Source organism: Asterias amurensis, chromosome 6 (genome assembly GCF_032118995.1).
Source record: "Asterias amurensis chromosome 6, ASM3211899v1".
NCBI lineage: Eukaryota > Metazoa > Echinodermata > Asteroidea > Forcipulatida > Asteriidae > Asterias > Asterias amurensis.
The window spans coordinates 21,702,095-21,726,443 of NC_092653.1; the positions used below are offsets into that span (position 1 = coordinate 21,702,095).

At 37.9% G+C, this 24,349-nt stretch overlaps 1 protein-coding gene across 3 annotated transcripts in view; it reads right to left on the reverse strand.

Moving 5' to 3' along the window:
• Positions 1 to 8,383: 8,383 nt before the first annotated feature.
• Positions 8,384 to 24,349, reverse strand: part of LOC139938314 (protein rogdi homolog) — a 32,102-nt gene continuing 16,136 nt past the window's right edge. Inside the window, exons 5-13 of one of the 3 annotated variants that reach the window (XR_011786121.1) lie at positions 21,191 to 21,248; positions 20,042 to 20,125; positions 19,407 to 19,502; positions 18,152 to 18,250; positions 17,505 to 17,618; positions 16,322 to 16,365; positions 14,785 to 14,911; positions 10,301 to 13,088; positions 8,384 to 9,884 (exon numbers count right to left, since the gene is read on the reverse strand). Coding sequence is in view for 2 of the 3 variants with exons in the window: in XM_071933749.1 (XP_071789850.1) it covers positions 13,129 to 13,206; positions 14,785 to 14,911; positions 16,322 to 16,365; positions 17,505 to 17,618; positions 18,152 to 18,250; positions 19,407 to 19,502; positions 20,042 to 20,125; positions 21,191 to 21,248 (700 nt within the window). In the remaining variant the exon portion in view is untranslated. The other 2 variants (XM_071933750.1, XM_071933749.1) reach the window with 2 other exon arrangements.

Sequence of the window (24,349 nt, forward strand, 5' to 3'; positions counted from 1 at the left end):
CCTAATCCCTTAGGATAAGCTCTTAATCAATAAACAGTATGAAAGCAACATCCAGAAGGGTTTTTGTGTGCAGGAAGTGGTATGGTAAGGCGGACAAGGGGATTGTGTCTTTGAAGCCAGCAAGAAATTTTGTATGTAATGAGAAAGATAGTTGGCTAATAGGGCCACCGCAGGTGTGCCCTTTTACACAAATAATTGACAGTGGCAACAAATTACCAGCAGTGGCAGCCATTTTGAAAACTGCATGTTGTAGCATGGAGGTAGAATATAAAAAGACAAATCTGCGACGGACTTTAAGTCAAATAACTTCCTTATGAAAAATCAAACTGTGTGCCAAATTTCATGATGCTTGTGATCGCATGCACAATCCCCTAATATCATATTAATTTTAATACCCTTTTTGAACCACACGTCCTTCGTATAGTTTTGGTACATTTAGCCAAAGTTTATATCAAGGGAATACATACAACGCGAGTGAAATGTAGACCTATTTACAGTTACAAATAAAACCCCTTGCTAGTTTCACCATTTAAAACCCCAAAATTTCACATCATAAAACCGTTCAAACCGTTTCAAACTTCACAAACTTAAAAAAAAAAAAGGTTTTTAATAACGGAATTACTTTACTTCAATTATAGCCTAATTGAAATCTGGTTCGCTAATTGTCATTACTTTGATCATGGTGGAACAAAAAATCAGCCATTGAGTCAGTTCCTCCATGGTTGAACTTTATAACTAGAAAGTCATCTTGGCTTTAAGCCCAGGTTGTATTGAATTCCTTTCAACCTTATCCTTCAAGCTCCGACAGCTATATACAAAGAGGTTGTGTCAACATTGATCAACAAACATGATTATTTTCCTCAGTGACACGGGGTGGGGGGGGGGGGGTATATAAAACTTTGTTTTCTTTGGAGGGGGCGGGGGTTTCACACTAAAGGTAACTCCATTGCAATTGCCGTAGACAAATACTACTAGTTGATGAAACCAATGTGCATTTTACACACAATCTGTATTGGCCCACGAGAGGGTATGCACGAAAGTTGTTTAATTGCAAAGCCCAAACAGTTTGCAAATGATGGTTATTTCTGTTCACTGTAGAAATATCTTAAACTAGATTTGAATGTACACAAAATTGTTCTTCGATCTCACTTAGGCAAAGAGGGTGAGATGAATCCAGCCCCACCCCCTGCAAGTTCTTCTTACGTCACTGGTTTTCTCTTTTGCCAAGGGTTGTTCTTCGATCTCATTTGTAGAGGGGTTCTGAGCAGTGGGTCCAATCCCACTCCTGCACCATCTTGTTACGCCACTGATTTAATTTCGGTCAATGACTGCTATTCGATCTCACTTGGGGAAAAGGGAGGAACGGGTTCTGAGCAAGAGGCTCAATCCCACTCCTGCACCCAATGCTAACTTCTCTGGATTTATTTTCGGTAAAGGATTGTTCTACGACTCTCACTTCCTAAAAGGGTTCTAAGCAGGGGTTCAATCCCACTCCTGCACCCTCTTGTTACGTCACTGACTTTTCATTTCTGTCAATGATTGTTCTTTGATCTCATTTGGGTAAAGGAGGAAAGGGTTCTGAGCAGGGGCTCAATACCACATCACTGATTTTTCATTTCGGTCAAGAATTGTTCTTCGATCTCTTTTGGGGAAAAGGGGGAACGGGTTCTGAGCAAAAGGCTCAATCCCACTCCTGCATCCATGCTAACTTCGGTCAGGGATTGTTCTGCGACTCTCACTTTGGGAAATAAGGTGAAAGGGTTCTGAGCAGGGGTTCAATCCCACTCCTGCACCCTCTTGTTACGTCACTGATTTCTCTTTGGGTCAAGGATTGTTCTTCGAACTCACTAGATGGTTCTGAACAGGGGCTCAATCCCACTCCTGCACCCTCTTGTTACGTCACTGATTTCTCTTTGGGTCAAGGATTGTTCTTCGAGTCCCACTAGATGGTTCTGAGCAGGGGCTCAATCCCACTCCTGCACCCTCTTATTACGTCACTGATTTCATTTTGGGTCAAGGATTGTTCTTCGAGTCCCACTAGATGGTTCTGAGCAGGGGCTCAATCCCACTCCTGCACCCTCTTGTTACGTCACTGTTTTCTCTTTGAATCAAGGATTGTTCTTCGAGTCCCACTAGATGGTTCTGAGCAGGGGCTCAATCCCACTCCTGCACCCTCTTGTTACGTCACTGATTTCTCTTTGGGTCAAGGATTGTTCTTCGATCTCACTAGATGGTTCTGAGCAGGGGGCTCAATCCCACTCCTGCACCCTCTTGTTTAAACGTCACTGATTTTTCTTTGAATCAAGGATTGTTCTTCGATCTCACTTTGGTTCTGAGCAGGGGCTCAATCCCACTCCTGCACCCTCTTGTTACGTCACTGATTTCATTTTGGGTCAAGGATTGTTCTTTGATCCCACTTAGATGGTTCTGAGCAGGGGCTCAATCCCACTCCTGCACCCTCTTGTTACGTCACTGACTAATTTTGGATCAATGATGGTTCTTCGATCTCACCTTGATGGTTCTGAGCAGGGGTTTATCCCACTCTATTATTGTTACAAATCACCGATTATCATTTTCAGTCAACCTCAGCTTCCAACTTCATTCGCGTATGCCACGTACTAATTATGCACAAAATAGATATAAAATGCGACTCTTATGTGGCTAAAGGATGTGAAATCATACCGCGATCTTACAATATATTTTAATAATTGGCGCATGTTTTCGTGCAATAAGTGAAAGGTTGTAAATATTTTGAATCTACAATATTTAAAATTTACATCTTTTTAAATAATGTTCACTTGTCAAGACATTCACCATCATAGAACAAACACGAAATGTACAGTAATTATATCAATCTTTTCATATTAAACATTTATTGTTAAATTATATTCTGTTACAATTTGATAACACTACAAACTGATATCATAATTAATCATTATCATTTATCAATAAATGTATTTTAATCTTAAAGTAACATTACATCAATTGCACAACTTAATTATAATATTAACTTGCGTGTATAATCTATTTATATGCATAATGGTGACTTTAAAAACATTAAGAATAGATTATGCTACACAAGCGAATATTTACTGGCGTCATGTGATAAATATTTCGGGTGGGGCAAATCTACCACGGATCCATGACCCTCCAAGTCTACTTGTTGTGTTGACTGGAGGGGTTATATTTTTCTTCTTTTTTTCTTGATAACCTAACAAAACATGAACTGTAATAAAACAACCGCAAAACACAAGATAAGCCTAACATTCGTATCGTTCTTGATTTGCCCATTTTGCAAAAGCGCCATCTTACAAAAATATATACCGCAATGCTTCTTTGGAAACCGAGTACATGTTGTAGTTTACGGTTTAAAGTAACTTCTGTAAAGACACTGGACACTATTGGTAATTGTCAAAGACCAGCCTTCTCACTTGGTGTATCTCAACATATGCATACAATAACAAACCTGTGAACATTTGAGCTCAACTGGTCGTCGAAGTTGCGAGATAAATAATGGAAAAAACACCCTTGTCACACGAAGTTGTGTGCTTTCAGGTGCTTGATTTCGGGACCTCAAAATCTAACTCTGAGGTCTCGAAATCAAATTCAAATATTTTTGTGGAAAATTACTTCTTTCTCGAAAACTACGTTACTTCAGAGGGAGCCGCTTCTCACAATGTTTTATACTATCAACAGCTCTCCATTGCTTGTTACCAAGTAAGTTTTTATGCTAACAATTATTTTGAGTAATTACCAATAGTGTCCAGAGCCTTTAATGCAAAATATCCTGCTATGTATCTTTTGAAACCGAGTACTGCTGTAGTTTACGGATTGAAGTGATTTCTTTAAGTCACTCCAAAATACTCAAAAGTGCTCAAATGGACGATAAGTTTGAATAGAATGTTGTAATAAAGTACATTGGGTGATTTCAGATACAGTTATACAACATGTTATCAAATCTTTAAGTAATATTACGGGTGCTTTAAGTGTAAGTTTAAATGTTCGTAACTATTAAGTGCTGTCCAAGTTAAGTTAAACATTTTATGTGCAGGGAAGACATTCCTTATAGTATACAACAGATATTCTACTTTTGGCAACTTGAGCTATCATGCTCATCATGTTTACAAACAAATTACATACTACAGTGGCATTTTCGAAAACCTGGCATTGGCTCATAGGCTCCGTCAATCTTTTTGAGTGCTGAAGGTGCTTGATTTCTGAGTAATATAACGGAGCTGTTAGCCATTTCAGTGGTCGTGGCTACAGCTATGGCTGGCCGGACCACATCCCTACACGTGTTGAAGCGTGTGTTGAAGCGCATGCTTGGCTGACCAACATAACCAGTAACAGCTGTAGCCGCAACCTGACATGCCCGAGCCGTCATTTCGAAAAGGCCCCGCTGCTCTTAAAGGCAGTGGACACTATTGGTAAATGTCAAAGACTAGCCTTCACAGGTGGTGTATCTCAACATATGCATATAATAACAACCCTGTGAAAATTTGAGCTCCATCGGTCATCAAACTTGCGATATAATAATGAAAGAAAAAACACACCCTTGTTTCACGAAGTTGTGTGCTTTTAGATGTTTAACTTCGAGACCTCAAGTACTAAATCTGAGGGCTCGAAATCAAATTCGTGGAAAATTACTTCTTTCTCGTAAACTACGCTACTTCAGAGGGAGCCGTTTCTCACAATGTTTTATACATCAACCTCTCCCCATCACTCGTCACCAAGAAAGGTTTTATGCTATAAACATTTTGAGTAATTACCAATAGTGTCCACTGCCTTTAACATCAATTTCATCCAAACTATCACATGTACAGGGGTACGACCCTACCGAGTTTGGAATCCTTTTTCCTAGTGACGATTGGAAAACAGTTGGGTGACAATCCTATGTCTTCTATACACTGTACAACAAACTATACAACACTTGGTGAGGTTAAAACCTTTGATTTTAACAAACCTCTTGGCCTACATATACATCTTTGCGTGGTTAGGTTGATATTTCTTTTGAGAAAACATTTCTAACAGCGCTTTGCATTGGCTGTCGTGCGTGCTGAAAAAGATATCATTGGCTGAGAGTCGTACACAGTGCGTACACGTGCACGTTTCCATTGTTTGTCATCAAAGATGGCGGCCAATTCAAGAGGTCTATTGTACAAAGTGGTTTAAAATCGCAAACGCCAATTCTGTCATTCGATGCCCTTTTAGATATTTTAACAACAACCTCAACATATGGGTACATATCCAATGGAGAATTTATAGCCTTAGGTCGATGAAGACCTGTTATGGTGGGTTGGTACAAAATAATATCAAACTGGGAAAATATACCTTAATGAAGGTATATCCGTCTATTGAGGTACATTAAACCCCTATGGAGGTATATGGGGGCCAACAAAAGGACTGGTACATCATTTCATGTACAATACCTCCACGAGGCATGCATAACCATCATGAATATCCACCAAGTATACTACCTCAAACAGGGTACACATACCTAAATTAGCCTTTTTGAGGTATAGGAGTGCACGTGGTGAGGCTATATCCAGACAAATTTACCGAAACCAAATAGTGTGCTAGATATGTGTAAAAATGGCGTACTGGTGTGTTAATAATAATTTTACACAGATTACATAAGATCAGATAGGTGAGAAAAATTACGGAATGTTGCATAATTCGTACACACAACTATTAATAGGTTAATATAAATCAAAAACATGTTGCACACGAGATGTAAACAATGCTGTCAAATAAAAGTTATTATATTTATATGGTCCTTCAGTATGTAAAAGACCAAACAATTAGAAATACAATGAAACTCAAAGTGTAAAGAAGACCCAAAATGAATAGGACCTAAAGGTAAAATGCAAAAGGGTCTTCAAGCAAGGAAACTAACTGGTGACCATAATCAACTAGAATAAGCAATTGCCATAAAATAAAAAAATAGGGAAACGGAAAAAAACAAAATAATGTGCTAATACCCGGAGAGCCCACATTTTTTGAAAATGATAATAAAGTAACCGCATATCTTTCAGAATTTTCCTTTTATTCTTCAAAAACTTTTGCAGCAGAATCTACTTGCATGTATTCATAATTTATTATTAAAAACAATTTCAAAATATAAGCAATGGGCCTGGAGCATTCACAGAACCAAGAGTAAAATAGTCCTGTTTTAATACACAATTGATTTTCAACACCATTGATTGATAAGCACAACAAACTCGGTGCTTTCCGAGTGCTGTGAAAAAATTAACCGGAGAGAATGATTACTTCTATTTAGACACTATTGTAATCATTTGAATACATTTCCACGGAATACTTTGCTTTCATACTTTGGCTTTGTTGTAACAGCATCATAAAACAAACAATCTTAAAAGGGAAACCAAGCGACGAAGCAAACAGAATTCCAGCAGCATGATTGTCTAAATCTACTATTGCTAAGTCTATGAGAGTCAAAGTGAGACTCAGATGTGAAATAGCCTGGTGCCTTTATACATCACATGGAACTTTGGCTGATGACCCGGGTCCGATTTCATAGAGCTGCTTAAGGACTGAATATTGCTTAAAATGAGCAGGATACCAGTCAGAAATTGTACATTTGTTTTTCTTGGCTAGTAATCTTATTTTGGTAAGCATACTTTTATTGTGCTTAGCTACAGTGTGCCTAAGCTGCTGCTTCATGGGAGCTGTCTAAGCAGTAATATTTCCCAAACTATTTTCTACTGAGCAAAGCTAAGCAGGAAACCAGTCACACCTAGTATAGAATTGATGCCTCCATCTTGGTCATGTTCCTCATACCCAACAACAATAATGAATGCTAATAATCATTTTGCAATTAGGAACCAGACTATTTTGTTCTTCCAGCCTCGGTTGATAACATTGATATCAATGTAAGAAATTCAAGATGGCTGCACCGTGATATTGGTCTATAGTGGCTGAAATCCTAGGATTACATGTATATGGAAAGGCTCTATCTAGAACAGTTATAGTGGCTGATATCCTAGAATGACATGTATATGGAAAGGCTATAGCACAGTTTAAATTGTAAGCAAAGCAAATGGCATGCTATTCCCACCAGTGGTTCTTACTGCATAAACAGAGTTATTGTGAATGTGAACTTATGCGATTATTTCTGCTTGATTGTTTATAAAATACAATGCACTAATTTATTTGGTGTAGTTAGCACAAGTGCTATACATAAACAGTTTTTGTGAAATCTGGCCCTGCTAACACTAAGCATGACATTTATCAGCTAAGTAAACTTTTTAACAGTTCCTTAAAAATGAGTTATTATGTGTGTAGTAAGTGCATTTGTAATTCATGCGTTCAATGCAACATTGCAGCATGGGTACAAAACCCATGAAACTCTTATTTCTGTTATATATATTTGACAAAATTCAACACAATTTAAAAAAAAAAAAAGTTTATAGATTCAAATTAACATTTTTTTTACATACAAAATTTAACACAATTTAAAATGTTTTTTTAGAATTAAATTTAACATTTAGTGTTTTTGTAACAACTTCTATATAATATACATTTATTTCTTTTATTCACACAACTTATTATTCTAATGATTAATAAACAATTTCTAAACATAAAAATAGTAGATAAAAGAGGAGGTAACACATCGTTGTTGTGGCTATTGAATCACATTCACTACATGGCTCAGAGATGTAAAGCAAATTTCAAAGAATGAGGTCAGATTCAGAAAATAAAACCACATGGTTCTCACACACCCACAATTTTCACACAGTCAAGCCATGTTTGATTTGTACATTATTTCTATACCTACTTTGACTCCAATTTATGACTTGATGCGTTCTGTGGCGTTCTGTGGCATTTATGTGGTCTAATTGTAATTACTCTACAGCAATTTTTTTGGTTTGTGTGATTTAAGGAATGTGCGTTAAAAGACCAGCAGCCGATTTCACGAAACTTTACGCAACTGCGCAAGTCCACTTGCGCAACAATTATGGCGCAACTTATGCCATAAACGTTGCGCAAGTGGACTAACGCAGTTGCGTAAAGTTTCGTGAAATCGGCCCCAGGAGTGTGTTTTGGCGACCCCAACCATACCCAACCGAGTCAATAAGTTGGTTACCGGTCGATCTGAACAGCATCGTCACCGTGCCTCAACCGTACATGCAAAAATACTCAACCGATGACCAATGTTTCTGGTTGGCATCGCCAAAATGCACTCCTTATCGCAAATACTCTGTATGCGCACGTTGGGCATGGAATGAGGTGCATGGTGGTCTAGCTAGCGATCAAGTTTGATCCCTAGCTAGACCAGCATGCACCTCATTCAACAGTTAGCGCTTGCGCAATGGGTATTTGCAAAAAGGTCCATGTTGCAACATTCTCTTGAAATATCATCATCTTTTAAAGATGCTATGTCAGATTTTTGGCTGATTTGACCCAAAAATATTTGATTTAAAATTCAATAGGTATTTTGATGGGGGTCGAGAAAGTTACAAGCTTTCATTTGAGCCATTGCTCGAAAGAGTCCGCCAATTATTAGTAGCAGTGAAATAAAGTGCTCAAAATTAGTTTTTGTCGGGATCCCGACAATGTATCACGTGACCAATTCTTATGTGTTTTATAAGAAACGTTTCAAATTTTTGTCATGGTTCCTGGCCATTAAAAGTAAAAGTTAAAGGTTCCTGACCATTAAAAGTAAAAGTTAAACTTTTTTTCGTTAGAGTGGGTGAAATACCATTCACTCAACAAAATTTATTTTTTAATGTTTGGGGCCAAAAATCTGACATAGCATCTTTAACTATAAAATTGTTACTTTCGTTTGAAACTGTATTTCATGAAACCAGCATAGTTAGTGTGACTTCAACAACTTGTCTTGTCTTGTCTCGGGTATATCAATATCTGGCATAAATTATGGAAACACAATCAAATACAACCTAACATTTCACCTTTTTTTCTGATGGTGAAAACACATTGCCTAAAATACCAAATACCCTTAAGTAAAAGAAAGATAAACTGAGTTGAAAATCAAATCAGGAGCTGAAATTTAAAGAATTTCTTTTGCATGATGAACTTTGATAAGTCTTGCTTCAGCCATTTAAAATTGATCTGCATCCGTAGCTGTTAATCACCAATACCCTTAAAGCTGTTGAAATTCCATCCAGAAGCAGATGATGTTTCTACTTATTGCTGTTGGTACCTTCAAGAAGCAAGTCTGACAGGATGTTGTTGAGGTGCCTTCTAGAAGCAACTGATTGCCCTTCTTAGACCTACTGATGCAACTTGAAGAGACAATTGGTCGACATTCCAAATTCTGTGTGTTCATGTATTAAAGAAGCTGATAGGCCCCTCTTTAGTCCTGTTGTATTATACAGAAACGGTTGATAGGCTTCCAACAGCTTGTTGGTGTGCCTTCTAGAAGCAGTCAGTGTGTATTCCAGAAGCAGCTGATGGGTTCTCATATAGCCCTTTTGTATCTTAAACAAACAGTTTTTATGCTTTCTGTAGCTTGTTGATGTGCCTTCCAGAAGCAGTTAGTGTGTATTCCAGAAGCAGCTGATGGGTTCTCTTATAGCCCTTTTGTATCTTAAATAAACAGTTTTTATGCTTTCTGTAGCTTGTTGATGTACCTTCCAGAAGCAGTTGGTGGGCCTCTTGATGGATACTTATGTGCCCTTACAGAAGGAAATGATATGCCTTCCATAGATTGTTGAGTTGCCTTCTAGATAATGAGCCTTAAAGAAGTCCTTGATGGGGTTTCAAAGTCTGTTGATGTGCCTTCTAGAAGTATTTGATGCTCTTTCTGATACATGTTGCTATTGATGAGCAACACAGAATCAGTTGATGTGCCTTCTAGAAGCACCTGAAGATTTTTCCTGAGATCGCTACCCTCATAAAGTCATCTAATGTCAACATAAGAATCACTTTAGCAACTAGCATAATATAGTCAACAACACTGATTAAATTATGATAAAATAAACAACTTTTGTTTCGCCAGAAAAGGTAAAGCTGAATTGGGTCATAAAACCAGCTATTGACAAACTTCACATTTGCACAAAGGTTCAGGTCTGATACTTCACGGAGGTAACAATTGCCTTCGTGCCCTTAAAATGCGCCAGTACAAATTTACAATTTTCTCACAGGGTGCCCTCGGCCTTCATCAAGGAAAAAATGCCTTGGTGCCCTTGCCTTTTCAAAAACGAAGCAATCATGCCTGAGAGTTTCTTCGCACCAATTCACCAAAAACCTTGAACTGATAGTCTTCTTAGTCATTTCTGATAAAAAATAGTATCTGATAAAAAATAAATTGGTTATCTACCTTCTGTCAGCCATTACGGATTAGCCTCATTGATGCGGTATGTGGAGAAGACTTCAATCTGATGTTTGGAAGACAAGATGGGCAGAGGAGGACAGAAGGAAAGGAAGAGTAGAGTAAAGAGCACGAGATGAGCAGGAGGAAGAGGATGAAGATGATAAGATGATTGAAAGGTTCAGATGGATGGAAGAGGAGGACAGAAGGAAAGGAAAAGTACAGTCGAAGAGGAAGAGTAGAAAAGGAAAAGGATGAACATGATCAGATGGTGGACAGGTGAAGAGGGATTGATGAACAGTTGGATACACACAGAAAAGGAATTGATGAAGAGGTTAATTAGTAGAAACAGGAGAGGAGAGCAGCTTGAGGTAAGGGTAGAACCAAGGACAAAACAGGCAGAATGGAAGACAATGAGTGTATTAGAAAATCCACCGTGAACGATCGACAGGGAGGTGACCGTGCATACATGTTAGGGATCAAGACCACAAACAAGTGGGATGAAGTTGGTTTAGAGGTCAGTGGTAGAGATATTCGACATGAAAGGTTGAGAGTACCAATTTAGAAGTGTTGAAAATGGATTGACAATGAGTGAATGACGACACGTTTGTAGGTTTGCAAAACAAAAGTAGAGGAGTTTTTATAAGAGAAGGCACAAATTACAGAGGAGGAAGGTTGTAGAGTCAAGAGCAGAAGCCAGCAAGGGTGAGAAAAAGACGGAAGGAATGGTGTTAGAAGGTGCATCAAGAAAGCTTTTGATTCTACAAGGAACCCAGACAAAGCTTTTGATTGTAAAAGGAACCCAGATAAACCAAGTAAGAACCCCAAACCACAAGCACTAAGAATCCCTTCAATCAGGTGATCTCTTTGCCATGGAACTTCCTCTTGGATCTAGTGGGTATATTTTACATCTTTTTGACCTTTTCTCTTAGAACCCTGGCACTAAGTGACTAAATTGTAGGATTGTGGATATAAAACCAAACTTTTGAACCTAATGAAATGTTTACTTTTAACTTGAATCAAAATCAGGTATAAAACTTGTCAATGATGCTGACCGGTCATTTTCATATGATAACAAATATTCAAACTTTCACTTAACAGTTTAATTCATAGTTTAAAATGGTTTCTTCTTTACGCGAATGAATACTGAACTGACTGAAAATGAGAACCCTTAAAAATACTGACAAAATGAGTTGTTAAGTTTGAGAAGTTGTGGTTGAGGAAGTACCAAAAAAAACTGATGAGACCACTGTGAAGGGAAAACATATGTTCAAGAGATGCACACTCTGAATGGAGCGACCCAAGAGAGAAAGTTGAGTTGGCATTTGGTCTGATTAGAAGGATGGTAGTAGTCAGAAGCTAGGGAAGAGCCAAGAGAAAAGCTGTCATGTTTCAGAGTTGATGTTTCAATAATGCACCACCCGTATGGGTTTTCAAGACCATTGGGATTTTTTCAAGCAGTTTTCTGTTAGTGCCTGAAAGCTGGTTCATATAATACATGCATGAATGCAAACTCTTGTCCAAACAATTTACAAAAAAGAAAAAAACAAAAAACATTGAGCACAGTTTGGGATATTTTGAGATGAGATATTTCTTTGCTATCATGATTATATCACCATCTTTTACTATTATTAGAATAGCTTTTGGAAGACCTATGACCAATCACATACATGGAAGTACAGACGAACTGTGATCCAAAGTAAATGCTGCGTCTCAATCATAAGATGTTCTCCACCTTATCTGACTGGACAGGTTTTGAGTGTTGCCAGAACACTTGAAACAAGGCTAGTAATTTCATTAGATCCTAAACATACGTCAAATCATTGCAAAAATCTTGATTTGGTAATTACTTTCTACCTAGAATAAGAGTGTTCATTAAAAAATGTATCTCGGTGCAAAAGGTTTTGTGCGTGGGCATGTAGAATAACTTGGGCTAGATGATTATACAGTTTCTATCTTAATACTACTTTTTGAGATGCTGTGTTTTTCACATTGACATAATGAGCTTTAAATAGTCCACTCAGTCTGGGAAAAAACACTTAGAAGTTTGGGGATATTTAAATAAATAGGTTGATTTGGTGGGTCTATACTACGCAGATTTGATTTAGCTACATCAGGAAAATCCCCCTCTTTGACCACACTTGCTACACGATGAGGTAAAAAAGGGCAATTTTGATGTACAGGCTAGTGTGTACATTAGGCCTTGCCTACATGTAGCATACAAACTCAAGCCTACAGTGCTGTAGGCTAGTCGAACTTGCTTACTTTAGTAGCCTCGGCAGGCTAGTCCAAAACTAGCTACCTGCCTGTATGAAACTACATTCATTTCACACAAATCATTCGGTCTAGTCAAAATATACAGCTGAGTAGCCATGTAGAGGCTATTTAGGGGAAAAAATGCATGGCCTAAGGCTTAAGCTATGGCCTAAGCCGATGCCCAGGCTAAGGCTAGGCTGATCTGAGCATGGAAGAAATACTGGGGTGGATTTCACAAAGAGTTAGGACTAGTCTTATCTCGAGTTAGGACCAGTTACTCGTCCTAACTTAGGACTATCCATGCAATTTGTATATCTCCTAGGACTAGTCCTAAGTTAGGACTAGTCCTAACTCTTTGTGAAATCGACCCCTGGTGTCTTTGCGTACTTGATTGGTCAATGGTCTTGACAATGGAAAATATGCAGAGGAAGACCAAGATGAGGGAAATTGTTATAAACACCCAGATGGAGATATATCTTTGGCATTATAAAAAATGGTTTTGTGGAGGATGAAGAAATTGTCAAAGTGTTCGAATGAGAAACTGGAAAAAGAAATCAAGAGGAAAAAATGGGGGGAAGAATTCAATGATTAAAACCATGTTTATATTTTTGAAATAAATGCTGGATAAATGCTGGATAAAACATGACAGAGGTGTATATCTGTGAATGAAGAAAACAATGATAAAAGAATGTTGTAATAAAGTCTTTTGCTGTGTAGCAAATACCCAGGACTGAGTGTAACAAAACCTGTCATCCTACCAGGGTATGAGTACATGGTTGGAGAATACCCTTTTGCCCGATAAGGAATTCAAAAGGTAAAATGTAAAAGGATTAAAATCACAAAATATAAATAATTTATACACAAAATTCATGAAAACAGAACAAAACAGGTGACAACTGATTGGCACAGTGGGCATTTAAGAAGAAGTGACCCTTTCCTGGAAAAAAGTATTGGTCTCTTAATAACAACAAAGTTATTCTGACATAATTTGTGTGTTTGTATGTTCATTGGAAATTAATGACCATAATCAGTGTTGGCTTAGATTTGTAAGAAATAGAAGAGGCCAACAAACCCAGCTTTAATGAGCTGCAAATGAAAATGGTTCAGTTGCTTATTCATTGAAATTTACATTGGGTTTATCAATTGCCTTTCAATTGATAAAAAAAACCCATTCATGTACGAAACATTTTTAAAGATGCAAATACGCTTTAACGGCCACTGAAAATAACTACCAAACCACAAGTACTTCTAACGTGAGTAATTTTCCAAAGTAATAATAATAATAATAATAATAATAATAATAATAATAATAATAATAATAATAATAATAATAATAATAATAATAATAATAATAATAATAATAATAATAATAATAATAATAATAATAATAATAATAATAATAATAATAATAATAATAATAATAATAATAATAATAATAATAATAATAATAATAATAATAATAATAATAATAATAATAATAATAATAATAATAATAATAATAATAATAATAATAATAATAATAATAATAATAATAATAATAATAATAATAATAATAATAATAATAATAATAATAATAATAATAATAATAATAATAATAGTTATAATAATAATAATAATAATAATAATAATAATAACAATAATAACCGTATTTATAACACGACTTTTGCCAAAGTATACAAAGCGCCAGGTATTATTATTGCAAGGAGTGGGGCGAATTTTTTGAGATATAAGACCTAATCCTTAAGCACCATGTAATGGTTTACAAGGTGCTGTGGCGCAATATGCTGCCAATCCAGCCAGGAACATCGGGGCGAACCCCTTCTCTTTTCGATAAGTGCACTGGGTTCTTTTGCATGCGTTTACACAACACATGGGACCAACGGCTTTACGTCCCATTCAAAGGACGAAGCAATGGTTATTAGTGTGTTGCTTAAGGACACAAGTGTCACGGCTGGGGATTCGACCCCACACTCTGCTGATCAGAAACGCCAGAGTTTGAATTCGGTGCTCTTAACCGCTCGGCCACGACACTCATACATTGTATGAGTGCGTTTTGAATACCTTAAAAACAAGCACTCGAGTGCAAATACCTGAGTACAAGTTCCTGAGTACAGTACATGTACAAGTCCTACATCACTGATAAAAAAAATTCATTTAATTTTGGTTGAATGCAATTAGTGGGTACTTTTTTCCCCAGTAATAATCGATCAGGGCAGAATGAAAACCACATAACTCACCTTGTTTTTAAGTTCTTGGCAAGTCTGAAGGGCAACTGTAAATAACGTCAGTGCTTCCCCAAGCCATGGTACCGCACAGTGTACCGTGTACTGTCCAGTTAGTTCATACTTCATTGGACCCAACTCCCTGCAGGGTAGAGCATAAAGGTCAAAAATACAAATGAGTCAGGACCACTGGTAAATACAAATGTCACCTGTCACAACAAAATGAGCTGAAAGTCGGAATAAAAAAAACAAAAAAACTATTGGTATTTCTGAATTCTGCAGATCAAGAGCTTTCCAATGGTATATATAACACTTTAGGGCAACAATAATCCTTCAAGCCGACAGAGCTTGTGGAAACAAGAGAGTTATCACTTATCTATTGAGAAATATTTGACTTTGACCGGCTGCACTGGGAAATGGCACAGTGCGACTTTCAGTTCATTTTGTCGTGACAGGTCACAAATGACCACTAATAAGTTCAATAAAACATGTAAGCAGGCAGTTTCTGCTTACAGAACACTCTGTAGAAGAATATTTAATGCATAACGGCTGCTAACTCCAACAAAACAAGAGATAGGCTAACGTGCCAGCAGTTCTTGTCGTTTGATGAGTGATGCCACAATACATCCATTACAAAAGTGCACAAACACTGTGAAATTGTCATGAATGTTGTTGAAACAAACTTGGCTTTTGTCAGCAGTGGTGCAAGCTTGCACTAACTATTCTGGTGTAGGTAGGTCATGCCAATAGTGAGGGATAGAAGATGGATTTATACATCCTATAACTGGCAGGGTCATGGCTGTGTGATATCACATAGCCACGACCCTGCAAGGTTTTAAACAGCCATTTAAGAACAAGTCACTAATCTTTTATTCCCATTCATAAATGCCTTTTTGGTTAAAAGGCATAATAAAGTAAGAAAGTCTGTAAAACTTATCCGTTTTCCGAAGTCCTTGAGCTCTGTACGTACGTGTGTTGCATTTGTATGACTGAGACAGTTTTTGGATATGCTTCATGCGCGTTAGTCTTGGTGCAAGACGATTCTCGTTTTTCCTTTCACACACAGCGCGGCCAACTCACCAACAGCACGCCCATAATGAGAAACGTCTTGCACCAAGACTAGCGCGTAGTATCTGAAAACAACCGGTTAGAAACAGAGCTCCAGCTGGTCATGTTCAACCATTTAAACACCCAAACGTGACGCGCTCTCCACCAACAGGAACTGTCTGAGGTATTTATGAATAGTGATTAATGTATGAGTACTAGTTAATAAGCAGGACTAAGTAGTCTCTGAATTCGGAAATCTGTTCCGCCGCAGTAAAATAAAGAGAAAGTCCTAGTTCCCAAAGAACAAAATCTACACAGCAAAGTAGATACACGTAATACACATGGTGTTACAGCACACCAATTATCTATTGATTTATACAGTTTACAATGTTAACCCTAACTATCTCTATCTTGTTCTATGCTCAACCCTCAAAAATTTAACTGCATGTTTTGTAACAATGCAAGTCGCAACATTTTTTTTTACTTTTCTCTTTCATATACTCACAATACATTGAGGTTTTTGTCTGTAGGTGGTGCTGAGTGTTTACTCTGTTAACAAAAAGAAATATACAAAAACACATGAATTGAAATGGATTGTCTGTACAAAGAAAGGGGAAACCATTGGCTTAGTTCTTTCTTTCTCTGCCATCCACCTCTTGAGGACACGGGTTTGAATCTCACTTCGAGTTTTCAGGCTCTACGTGGGCCCAATTTCATGGCTCTGCTTACCGCCGAATTCTCAGCTCACCACCACGATTCCCTGCTTACGTGCAAGCACCGAATTTCTGCGCTAGCCTTGTAAGCGTAGAATGCTTGGTAACGTGGAGTATGTACGCGCAGAAGCCAAAATTCGCCGCTAACCCGTGAAATACTTTGCCGTAAGCACAGAATTCCCTGCTTCCGTAAGTGCCGAATCTGTACTTACGGTAAGCAGAGCCATGAAATTGGGCCCTAATTGTGTTGGTTTTCCATGATGAGGGTTTTCCTCCCACATCTGAAACTGAACATTTCTTCATCCTCATCTACTTCACAGATATAACTTATTCTGTTGTTTAATTTCAAATGCTCAGTTGGTAGAGCGCTCTAGTAATCCCACTCTAGTAAATTTGTCTTTGTTCGACCCCAAATCATTTTAAAATGTACCTAGTCAGTTTCCCTTGTGGTTCATAACTTGATATTTGAAATAATAGCCTCATCCCCTTCAGGTGATCCCCTGGCTACCGCTTCCAAGATAAGTATCATAATTTTGAGCTTGATCCCTGGCTACACGGCAGTTGTACATGAATGGCTTCTGATTGGTATCCACGAACAAAGATATATTGACAAAAAGGGAGACAGCCAACATACATGTAGGGCTAGATACTCAGTTGGTAGAGTGCCTGCCTGTTAAACCGGAAGTCATTGGTTCAAATCTCGCTTTAATCAACTTGGTTTGTTCAACCCCCAAACAAATATAAAACAGGAAAATAAATCAACAATTGGATTGGCAACATATTGCGCCACAGCACCTTGTAAACCATATTACATGTAAAAGGAGTAGATCTCATGATTCAAACGTAGTCCCACATACCTTGTAGGAAATACTGTATGTTAAAGCGCGTTGAGCGTCACTGAGCGACGAATATGGGCGCTATATAAGACACCACTATTATTATTATTATTATTATTATAAAATTATCTTAACTTACCGGTGTTTTTGGTGAATGAGCCAGATGCAGGAAGTACGTGCTCATGTTTAGTTTGTTTCCCTGGACGTAAAAGTCTATCAAAATCTCCTGTGGCAAAGGTGGGCTTAAGGATTTCTGTCGGGAAGAAATACAAGGAATACATTGCAGTAAAACCATAAAGTTATTTCAAATTGAGTCTGCATTTCCAAACCAGACAATCCTAACAATCATGAAGGACTGTCCACTTAGGCATTTCCCTGGTGGTGTATCACAGCCGAGCAGTTTAGCTCTGGTGTTGTCAGCAGCAGAGTGCGGGTTTGAATCCTGGTTATGTCCCTTGTGCCCTTGACTTGACCATGGCACTTAACCATAATTGCGTCGTACAAAGTTGTGGCGTTAGTGCATTCTCCTTTAAGAAACCTTCGTTCAAGTTCCATGCTTCTCATTGAACCCATGTCTCGACACTCATGGGGAGACAGGTCTTTTTCTTTAGCTGCGCAACGCATCTGAAACTCTCTACCACTTAATCTTAGATCTTGTCTTTGTACCACAACATTCAAATCTCTTGTCTACAAGTCTAGTTCTACTGACTAGTCTCTGAGATAGTAAAGGGCAAACCCTGCTACCCTACCTCCCCAGCCCAAACCAAATCATGTGGATCCACTTACCGAACATTTGCTGAAATAGAGATCATGCAGCGATGGGTGGATGGGGTTTAGGAGTTGATGTCTACCCTTCTTGAGTTGGTTCATTACCTCATCCATCAACTAATGAGAAAATAAGTGGATTACTAAATTATCTTCATTAGTCTTTACTTAAATAATAATAATATACAGAACTTATAAAGCGCACAGAATCTGACAAATAAAATGCCAGTCAAGGGCGCTGGTTCCGAAAGTCAAGAGTCCATGATTAAGATAATTGTTTGAAGAGGTGTGTTTTGAGCTGCCTTTTGAAGATTGAGGGATTACTTTGTGTTCTGAGGGCTAGCGGCAGTGAGTTCCAGTGACGAGGTGCAATGCTGGAGACTGCTCTGTCTCCATAGCTAGCGAGGCGGGATATGGGTACGTGGAGTGTGAGAGCCGATGACCGTAGACCAGGCCTGACATTACAAAGTTGTATGTCACGGATGTAGATAGGGGCGAGCCTTAATCGTGAGAAGGATGATTTTGAACCGAATTCTGAAATGTACAGGGAGCCAGTGAAGTTGATGAAGTATTGGTGTGATGTGATAACCCATAACAATTTGTTGATTTACTCAACACACAAATAGAATAGACATCGTTGAAATTATGAGACAACATATGCAAAGACGTATCTCCTATACTTGCATTTACCATAAGTATTACAGAATGGGCCAGATTGTTGTATTTTGATTAAAACAGAAGGGAGATCGCCAACAAAGGACAAGATAGCTCTGTTGGTAGAGAGCTGGCCGTTAAACTGGAGGTCGTTGGTTCAAAGCACGCTCTAGTCAAATTGTCTTCATTTATCCATTTCCCAAATGAATCGCCTTGGTGCCTGTTTAGGTGGATTTTGTGCTAAAAATAATCTTTTATTATCAGTAGTAGTGTTAATATTATCATTTTAAAACATTTACATGATTACCTGGTTAATTTATCTTGTTGTTTATAACTTGACATTCAAAATTAAAAAGTCGCCACCCAGGTTGTATCATTAACTTGGGTGTGATCCCTGGATGCACGTCATGTAATGTTTGTGTGGCATCTGACTGGCACCCCCGAATGAAGATATTGACAAATAGGCAGACCGCCAACAGAGGGCTAGATAGCTCAGTTGGTAGAGCGTCAGCCTGTCAATGTGGAGGTTCACATCTCCCTCTGGACTATTTGTCTTTGTTCAACCCCAAATCCTTTAAAATATAAGGTTTTTCAACTTGACGAGAAATAACAAAAAACCTACCTTTGTAACCTCAGTACCTGTCTGGAATTCATAATCTACGTCTATTCTAGATACAGCGTTTAGTGCCGAGTACAAATGATTGCCAGCATCTTGCACCTAAAATGAAAAACCCCATAGTAAAACAGTTATCTTTTACGATCAGAGTTTCAACATAATAAAGGATCCAACAAATTTTAGACTGGTCTGCCATTTTGAAATCCACCACGATCTAAAAAATTATACTATTTTACAATGACACCAATTAATAAATCTAGTTTAACAGTGCGAGTACCCGGTCTTCACTGTGTGGTAATGACTGGGTTGGTGGCTGGCGCTGTTAACAGACCGAGCCGGCTTTATCTACTTATGACGTTTTGAGAGTGATTACATATCGGGGCTTTTCGCAAATCTCGCAGAAAAGCTCTGGACAAGGGCATACAAACTGATTGTTTTTTTACACAATTGAAACCTATTTATAATCATATGCCTCGATTTCCTTATTCATCGAAAACATTTTAAGTGGAATTCAGCAACGTTCACAACTTGACATTTCAGGTCTTTAAGTCTAGGTTTAGTCCAAACTGGATCAATCCGGTCCAAACCAGATCAAACCAGATCAATCCAGTCTAACCCGGATCAATCCGGTTTATCATTACCTGCTGTAGTTTCCATGGAATGTCTTCCCGTATCGATGTCTTGGCAACTTGATTTGCATTTCTATGCATTCTTAACGATAGATCCTGAAAGTAAAAAACAGATTCCCAAATAGCCAAAACATCATAAGCCATTTACATTGATACTATACAATTAATTGGTTGGTAAATGATAAGCAGTAAGCAATTTCAAATAACAATCTTCTTTGTTACTATCATTTATAATGATATTGAACTGAATTTCTGAGGAGATGTGAATCATTGTAGGGTGTCGTGGCCGAGCGGTTAAGAGCAACGAATTCAAGCTCTGCTGATTCTGTTCAGCAGTGTGTGGGTTCAAATCCCGGTCGTGACACTTGTGTCCCTGAGCAAGACACTTAGCTATAATTGCTTCTCTCCACCCAGGGGTAAATGGGTACCTGTGAGGGCAGAGATGGTTATTGTGATTGATTTAGCCGAGTAGCGCATTTGTTGCACGAGGCTGTATACTCCCCAGGGAGCTGAGATGGTTTAAGGAGTGAATTAAGGCCCAGTGACCAGGGGTAATGATTTGAAGCGCTTTGAGACACCCGTTCGGGAGTGAAACAGCGCTACATCAACTCAAAATATTATTTATTTAATATTATTGCTGGCAATGTCTAAACCAGGATCAACATTTTGTCGAAGTAATGACATGTCCATCTCTACAAGCCAGGCTCCTAATACATGGAGGTAGAAACAGAAGGAGATATGATTTCAACCGAGATAAGGCCCTTTGTGCACAGAGTCTCATGCCACGATCGGTCATGCACGAACAAAGTTTGCCTCGCAAATTTGGCTCGAAATTGCGTAGTTTTATCTTTACTTTGCGAACTAACACGGTCGGCCATTTATGGGAGTCAAAAATTTGACTCTCATAAATGGCTGACTGTGTTAGTCGACGAGGTAAAACGAAAACCACACAATTTCGAGTGATACTTATGTGGATTATTATCTTTCTAATCATATGCATTTTATAACAACATAACTGTTCGGTTACACACCCTTTTCAAAGACCACTTCGACCGATCCAAGGCAACGTGTTCTTTTAATGCCACGGTCGCTGGTTCAAGTCCCGTACTATTAAAATTGTCTTTGTTCAACCCAAAACTACTACTAATTAATAAAACTTACTGCACGGCAGATACTATCTGCGACTAGTGTCACAACCCCTTTTGCGTAGTCTGCTCCACTGAAAAAAAAAATGAAAAAATAATCCAAAATAACTTAAAGTTAAAAGTTAGAGTAATAAGTAAAACAATATTTAACTCATGATTTTTTGTGTGTAAAACATTAATCACTTTTACTGGTAGGGAATTTGCATTTAGCATGCATCACGTTGGCGGTGGTTAAGCAATGAAATCACTGGTTAAAGTAACATGACGTTTTAATGGATGTTCATGTACTTGTAGCATGACCCCTGTAATGTCAAGACCTGAGCGTGACTTTATGTTAAGCATTAGCCTTTCTACCTCCATGCCTTGTCCAAGGCGCTTTACGTAAGCACTGGCCAGCTCTGACCTCACCACGTAGTGTGGGACGACGAACTGCATATACGGGTATTTGATAACAAACGTCGTGGGTTCAAAGCACAGTTTTTCAAGGTTTTTCAATCTCTTACAACAAGCTTCGTTTTCGGCTTTGTTGTACGAGGTTGAAAAACCTTGAAAAACCATGCTTCAACCCCACAGTATCAAACACACAGTACAGTATGCAGTTCGTCGTCCAACGCTGCATGGTGAGTTCAGACAGGCGGGTGCTTACGTAAAGAGCCTTAGACAAGGCTAGTTAAAGACACTGGACACTACTAGTTATTGTCAAAGACCAGTCTTCTCACTCACTTGCTGTATCTCAACATATGCATAAAATATCAGACCTGTGAAAATTTGAGCTCAATCGGTCGTCGAAATTGCGAGATAATAGTGAAACAAAAAACACCATTGTCACCCAAAGTTGTGTGCTTTCAGATAATTGATTTTGAGACCTCAAATTCTAAATCTGAGGTCTCGAAATCAAATTCATGGAAAAACACTTCTTTCTCGAAAACTACGCCACTTTAGAGGGAGCCGTTTCTCACAATGTTTTATACCATCAACCTCTCCCAATTACTCGTTACCAAGTAAGGTTTTCTGCTAATAATTTCTCTTAGTAATTACCAATAGTGTCCACTGCCTTTAAGCTCCGACTACCATGACTACCATACATAATAAACCTTTTTAATATTTTAATTAATTTATTTTGATAGTGGAAACATTAACGAAATATTACCTCCCTTATTTGCTGAACCATTCAGTAATTGGATCGACTCATTTCAGTTGATAATGGGTTTTCTGTCATGCATTGTGCACTGCTAATCAACTGCTAATGGAATATGCTTGTAAAATCATTATAATTAGCCAAGAGATATGCAGACCATGTGCAAACAAAAATGCAAATTGTAGTAAATCACAATTAATTGGCTCCATTAACATCAGGTTTTGGACTAACTATTTTACTAATGTCTCAAAATATTTAACATCGGGCAAAAATATGTCAAGAAAAAAGTGATGTGCAAGTTGGTGAATGATTTATACATTCAATTAATATCTTGCATCAGGGGTAATAAATTTAAAACAATATTTTAAATACGTTTTATTGGCTTCACTGACATCAGGTTTTTGACTGATGTTTTACTAATTTCTCAGAAGCTATATCATTTCACGCTAATAATCTTTCAAGAAAAAAATTCCCTACTTAAGGTATATGATCTTGATTCAATGCATAAAAGTGATTGGCAAATTGGTGAAAACTTATATGTTCAATTAATAGATAATCAGGTATATAATTAATTAATGTTTTTTGTACTGGCTTCACATAAATAAGATTTGGTACATAAAGTTTTGACTCATCTCTCAACAACTACCACTCTACCAGGCAAACAAAGTTCAAGGAAAAATTTCCCTAATCTTTATTGGATGTAAGTGTTGTGTACATTGATGAAAGTTTCAATTAATGGATATTAGTTTTGCTACAAGATTTAATTAAAGGAACACGTTGCCTTGGATCGGACGAGTTGATCTATAAAAAAGCGTTTGTAACCATTTGTCATAAAATGCATATGGTTGGAAAGATAATTTCAAAGTAGAATACAATGATCCACACAAGTTTGCCTCGAAATTACGTGGTTTTCCTTTTACTGTACGAACTAACACGGTCGGCCATATATGGGAGTCAAAACTTTGACTCCCATAAATGGCCAACCGTGTTAGTCGACGAGGTAAAAGGAAAACCGTGCAATTTCGAGGCATGTTTGTGTGGATCATTGTATTATACTTTTACAGCATCTTTCTACCAATATGCATATTATAACAAACGCTTTTCAAAGACCAACTCGACCGATCCAAGGCAACGTGTTCCTTTAAACAAAACTTTTAAAGTATTTTTTATTGCCTCACTATTGGTTTCGAAACAGTTGTTTTCTCAAAAACTTTATACATTTCTGGCAAAAATAATTAAAGGAAAAAATGTCCCTAAAGGCTCGGTCCCACTGCAGCGATAACGAGAACGATAACGATAACAACGCCAAGAGAACGCATTCCACTGGTTGAATGGGCGTGTGCGTATTCTGCGTGGAGCAATTCAACCAATAGAATGCGTTCTCTTTGCGTCGTGATCAGTATCGTTCTCGTTGCGGTGGGACCGAATAGAATATTGGGTGGTATTTGAACCCACAACCTTTCATATGCTATACGCCTCTCTTAATATTTATGCATGAGGTATGTCACAATGCTAACCCAAAACGAGGCGATGGGCGCAGCCACTGCAAGTGATGGGGGACGTGTGCCCATAGCCTCATTTTGGGTAAGAATTATGACGTCATGCATAAATATTAAAGGCAGTGGACACTATTGGTAATTACTCAAAATAATTATTTGCATAAAACCTTTCTTGGTGACAAGTAATGGGGAGAGGTTGTGGTATAAAACATTGTGAGAAACCGCTCCCTCTGAAGTGCCATAGTTTTGGAGAAAGAAGTAATTTTCCACGAATTTGATTTCGAGACCTCAAGTTTAGAACTTGAGGTCTCAAAATCAACCATCTAAACGCACACAACTTCGTGTGGCAAGGGTGTTTTCTTCTTTCATTATTATCTCGCAACTTTGATGACCGATTGAGCTCAGATTTTCACAGGTTAGTTATTTTATGCATATGTTGAGATACACTAACTGTGAAGGCTAGTCTTTGACAAATAGTGTCCACTGCCTTTAAGAGAGGCGTATAGAGCAGACCTCTTACCACTAGACCATCGTGCTA